Raw genomic sequence first — 6,000 nt, forward strand, 5'->3', positions numbered from 1 at the left:
CAGGTCAAAGTTGAAGCTGATGTCAAAGGCGCGAGTGTCCCTCCCTCAGTATGTAAATCAATCGGCCATGGCGCAACCACGTAGCGCCTTTCAAATCCTCTCATGATTCGTTCCAATTTCCTTCTCGTACGTTCAATTTCTCCACTTTCTCATCACCGGAATCCACTTTCTCCCTTTACAGTTTCTTACTCATCGTTTAACTTACCGGAATCCTCCATGGAAACAAACTCTAAAGGTGAACTGTAGTTCCTGAAAATCTCTTCATCTCTTCAATTTCAGTGATGAAGTTCGAATTGCAGGGAGTAAGTCGATTTTAGGGTTCTAATCGTTTTGTGTTTAATGTGTTTGTGAAGATTCACAGGAACCAAAAAAAGATCAACACAAGGAAACAGCTCGTGATATTGATCCATTGAAGAAGGTGTCTGATGATATACTTCCTCATATCCTCAACCTGTGAGTTTGTGCTATTTGAATCCTATATATTTGCAAGATTAACAGTTTATTAATTAAGTAATTTCATTAATTTTTCTTATTTAAGGTATGGATCATGTGCCTTACCTCGAGATTTTGAAATCTATGCTCCTGATGCTTCATTTGAAGATCCACTCATGTGTGCTCATGGGTATAATTTGATAGCTTTTATTCTTTTAAAATGGTTTTATAAAAATAAAAAAATTCATTTCTAATGACTTCTGATTTCAGGGTGAAGCAAATCAAGTCAGCTTTTTATTCTCTTTCAAAGGTGTTTAGTGAGTCAAGAATTGTAGAGTACAACATCAAAGAAAATATACTTCCTCATGGAAGAAGAGAGGTTAATAATATTAATACCTTTTACATTTATCTTTATGTTTTCTTTTCTTTTGATATATATTTTTTTATAAATTGTGACATAAAATAGATAGTCATTGACAACAAGCAATACTACAAGTTCATGGGAAAAGATATTGATATGATATCACTCATTAAGCTTTATGTAGAGGATGGGAAGGTCATTCGCCATGAAGATTGGTATATATTATTTCTATTAAATAACATTTTCTTTAGTAGTTGTATTTTTTATAAAAAAAATTTGTTTACAGGTGGAACAAGAAGCCCCTATGGAATAGAGATACTTCTAATGTGCCACTGGTTGGACGAATTATAGAGATGGCTCGAAGGGGTTCCATGCTGGCAACTCATGCTATGATGAAATTTGGGAAGGACCCAACGTCATAATCCTCTCCATAAAGGGCAACATTGTCATTTTGTATGATATATTATATATGTGTGTGCAATATTAGTTTTTTTTACATGATTTACAAACTTCTATAGAGTATGAATTCCAGGCTTTAACCGGTTGTGGTGAAGAAAAAAATTGATAACTGGTGTAACGGGGTCTTTGTAATCTGTTAATAGGGTTGGGGATTTTATAACTTATTTTTTAATCTTTTTAATAAAACTTATTAATAAGTATAGTTTATTATCGAGGAAAAACAAACCTAAAAAACGATCTTGCTAGTTGCACCCATGATCTTGTAATTAATACCTAAGTTATTAATGCTTTTGATTTGTGATTTGTCCCGTACAAATCTTTCCTTGTTTCGACATTGCTAAAAGAATATTTTAGGGAAAATGAATCATGAAACTAATAAACTTTGGTCTATGTAAACAAAATAACATTTGGCTGAATTTTTTGATATATTACCAGTAAACAATAATTTAAAAAAAAACATTTAGAGAGATAGTAACATGTTTGATGTTGATTTGATATTTTTCTTAGAATTGGGCATCGCATCAACCCATGTGTTGTTATACACCATTAAGGCAATAACCTCATCACTTTGGATAGAAGCAGAGCAAAAAATTCTACATTATCGTCATGTCTTCTTCCTCAAATCTGCATATATCTATCTCAAAATCGTGCTTTTAAATCTTAAATCCTCACCAAACTCCACTACATCAATTAGGGTTAGATTCCATGAAGTTTAGGAGTTTGGATGATAGAAACATCACTAAATTCAACTAAAGTCTAATTTCAAATTTGGAACTATTAGGCGTTTGTAATATAGAGGGTGTAAAGTGTAATTATGTTTTAGTATATATTCGGTAATCGTGACTCATTATGAATGATTTACAATTACCAAGTTTGATTTGGTATCAGGGCCAACACTTTCCATGTTTCTCAGTTGCGAAAGTGCCTGGTGGATGCCTCAGCAGTGATCCCCTTGGAGGACATTCAGGTTGATGACAGTCTAAACTACATTGAACGACCGGTGGCAATCTGTGACCGGAAGTCGAAGGATTTGAGGAATAAAAGAGTGGAACTTGTGAAGGTGCAATGGCAGCACTGGAACGGGTCGGAGTGGACGTGGGAGCCGGCCGACGAGATGATGGAGCATTAGCCCGAGCTGTTTCAGGATCGAGTAGCAGACTTCGAGAACGAAGTCTAAAATAAGTGAGGGAGATTTGTGGCACCTGGTTCTTGGTACGTATTCTCTTATTTATATTTTTGCATTTTGACCTTGGACTTGGCGAGTTAAGGGACCAACTCGCCAAGTAGAAGCGTGATGAGGTGCGGGGTTTAAGTTGTGGACTTGACGAGTCGGGTCCCGGACTTGGCGAGTAGGTCCTGTCTGGACAAAAACCCTAACCCAAGGGTTTGCACCCTATTTAAACACCTTAACTCGGCCTCCTTCGTCCCATTTGCTCCCAGAAGACCCCCATAGCAAACCCTAGCCGTTATTGAAGCAATCTAAGGCATTTGGAGTGATTTTGGTGCTTTTGTGACCCAAGGAAGGAAGGAAAAGCTTGAAGGATCAAGAGGAGGCTAGAAGGATTCGATTTTGAGCATCATTTGCAATCTTCAGAAGGTATAAAGTCTATACCTTGTTTATTCTTTTGATAGATCCCATTTTGTGGAGTTTTAGGGCTTTTCTAAGCCATTTTGGTCACCAACCATGATTGTAAGCATGGTTAGGGGTTGATGTTTCAGATCTAGGCCCTTAGAGGGGTTACAAGGTAGAAAGGAGTGGCTCTTGCACTCAAAGAAGGCCCCATGCATTGTAAGAGATTGTTTTAGGACCTTTTGAGCTCAAAGTCCCAAGCAAGCACGTAAAGGTTGTAACTTTATGTGCTAGATCGATTGTAGAAGCATAGATCTATCTTTTGATCAAGGGTTATACATTAGAAATAGAAGATTTAGTGAGTGGATGTGACCAACTCGACAAGTGCATTCTTGGACTCGGCGAGTCCAAGGTTTTGTCCCATATCAGTTGAGGGTCATAAGGACCCAGTTGAGTATGGAAAGGTTTTAAGGGGGGTCCCGGGGAGTGACCCAACGTTCTGGACTAAGCCATTGTTCTGGAAGTTCATGGGACTCGGCGAGTGCATGAGCAGACTCGGCGAGTCCAAGGCAAACGTCTTAAGGATGAAGATGAACTCGACGAGTTGTTCATACAACTCGGCAAGTCAAGGACATGACCTGTATATCAGTTGAGATGAAATCGACGAGTTGTTCATACAACTCGGCGAGCCGGATGAGGATTCAGTCGATGTTCATTTAGAAGGAAAACTCGTCGAGTCATCGCCTAACTCGACGAGTAGAGACGAGTATAAGGACAGATGGGAGGATAGGGACTCGGCGAGTTGGCGAGCTAACTTGGCTAGTCAGGTCACTAGAAGTTGACTTTGACTTTGTTTTGGTCAGGGATAAATGGTCATTTTACCCTAAGAACAAGTTAGCAGTGTATGACTAAGTGTTTTGTGGGAATTATAGCCGGAGGATTCCCAGAGCAGCAGCGGCAGCAGTTAGAGGATTCCCGCACAGATCAGCAGTTACTACGAGGTGAGTTACCTTCCAGTAGCGGTGGGTATATGGCCACAATGCCGACCCACTAGTAAGAGTTGTATGATTAGATGATTGTCTTTGTGATAACATCTAGGTTTGCTACTACATGATATGTTATATGCTGGCATGATATGTTATATGTGATAGTAGTAGAGTTCGGTTGTTAGGACCGAAGGGTAGGTCAGACACCCCAGATACGTCTGATAATATGTGTTGATATGTTATATGCTGGCATGATATGTTATATGTGATAGTAGTAGAGTTTGGTTGTTAGGACCGAAGGGTAGGTCAGACACCCTAGATATGTCTGATAGTATGCTTATGTTATGATATATGTGATAGTAGCAGTAAGGGGTGAAATAGTCTTCGAGGGTCGGTTGTTAGGACCGGCGGGTAGGTCAGCACCCCATAATAGCTTGATATGGGTAGGTCGGCACCCCAGAATGGCCGCATGGGTAGGTCGGCACCCCAAAATAGCTGTACCGGGTAGGTCGGGCACCCCAGAATTGCCCAACAGTATGTATGCTATGTGTTTGCATGTTATGTGGTACGATGGGGGAACTCACTAAGCTTTGTGCTTACAGTTTACAGTTTTGGTTTCAGGTACCACTTCAGCGAAGGGAAAGAACTGGCGCAGTAGCGGCACATCATACACACACTCTTTGTTTTCCGCACTATGAGTTATTCTGGGATTTATACTCTGACCTTATTATGTTTTACGATTTGGTTTTCAGATACGAGACATATTTAATTAAATGATATGATCGGATGATATTTTGTTACAAATGGTTTGTAAATCACTTAATCAAAAATGAAATTTTTGGACGTGAAAATTGGGTCGTTACAGTATATATATCTAAATTTTTAATTAGCCCATAAAACAGGAGGCTACAAACAAAGCAAAATATTAAATACATGCAAGATGACGTAGGGTCCGTTTGATAGTTGTTGTCTGGAAAAGTTTGCTGACCGAGAAAGAAACCATAATGTTTTATTATACATCTGACCGATTGTGTTGAATAATGAAAAATGATCATTCAGCCAGAAAGATATTGTTTTTGGGCTTTCTGTGAAAGACATATCTTACCAAAAACGATCATTTTTTGTGAAATGAAATAGTTTTTCCGACCCATTCAGCAGAAAGTCCTATTTGGACCGAAAAAAATATCTATCAAATGGGACCTTAATAAAAATCCAAATGCTATATAAATTCTCATCAAGAATTTATCCATATGCATAACTTCCTCCTAATTTATTAGCAATTTTATTGGTAGAACTTTGACTCTATTCCTTTAAAGGAAGGCCTTATAAGTCAATCCATATAAGCCACTCCATAGCTACAAAATCTCATGTATGTGGAATTACTTCTTTAAAAATGTAGTTCCTTGAAACTTATCACAAACTCTACCCATAATCCACCAAAGTACTTGAACATTACCCATAATCCACCAAAGTACTTGAACATTACCCCGATAAAACCTTTGTTTTATTTTTCTAATAAGGCAATCATATTAGGAATACTTAAAAATTTCATTAATGCGCCCTGTAAGACTGTAAGTACACAAATTTTATCGATTAGGGGTGTTTAAGAAGACCATCAGATCTGAAAATCCTAACTAAAATAGGATAATGTCACTGAAGCATGTTTCGATTTGAAAAATTATTTTTATTTATTTATTTATTTTGGTTTTTGGTTTTTGGTTTTTGCGCAATAGATCACTTAACTTTTACTTTATATGTCAATTAAATAATTATTGTTAGTTTTTAACCATTCATCCGTTAACATGTTATTCTAAATTACACAAATAGCCCTTATGGTTTAAATTTCTTTTTTAGTTGGTCCCTTACCAGTTATGGTTTAAATTACACGACTAAAATTGTCAAATTTCTGAAAATGTGAGGACCAAAGTTTGACATTTCCTAATAATTACTAATTAGCTTAATTAATTTTTTAGAAACCTACAATTCATCGCCGACCTTATCACTTCGTCTCTCCAACTACAAAATCTACTCCTTTCCCTTTATCGATAACGATAGTTTCTCCAGATCTGAAGGCTTGTAAATCGATCATCACAACGTTTCTATAATATGAGTTTCAAATCTATATGTAAACAAACACCTCAACGATCAGTGATGCCCTATAATTAATCATCACAACTCCTTGATCTCGTCTA

At 37.4% G+C, this 6,000-nt stretch overlaps 1 protein-coding gene and 1 long non-coding RNA gene across 2 annotated transcripts; both read left to right on the top strand.

Annotated features, from left to right (window-relative positions):
* Window positions 1-24: 24 nt before the first annotated feature.
* Window positions 25-1,454, top strand: LOC145014229 (Nuclear transport factor 2 (NTF2) family protein). The gene is made up of 6 exons (XM_078972604.1): window positions 25-235; window positions 354-453; window positions 539-622; window positions 703-811; window positions 899-1,008; window positions 1,080-1,454. The coding sequence occupies exons 1-6, from the start codon at window positions 103-105 to the stop codon at window positions 1,213-1,215; spliced, it is 672 nt and encodes a 223-aa protein (XP_078828730.1). The 5' UTR covers window positions 25-102; the 3' UTR covers window positions 1,216-1,454.
* Window positions 1,455-1,988: 534 nt separating this feature from the next.
* On the top strand, window positions 1,989-4,582 carry LOC145013909 (uncharacterized). Its single transcript, XR_013665312.1, has 3 exons — window positions 1,989-2,464; window positions 2,773-2,849; window positions 4,430-4,582. It is a non-coding gene; the product is annotated as an uncharacterized LOC145013909 (long non-coding RNA).
* Window positions 4,583-6,000: the final 1,418 nt, after the last annotated feature.

The sequence above is a fragment of the Lactuca saligna genome, chromosome 9 (assembly GCF_052625555.1).
Source record: "Lactuca saligna cultivar CGN05327 chromosome 9, ASM5262555v1, whole genome shotgun sequence".
Lineage (NCBI taxonomy): Eukaryota > Viridiplantae > Streptophyta > Magnoliopsida > Asterales > Asteraceae > Lactuca > Lactuca saligna.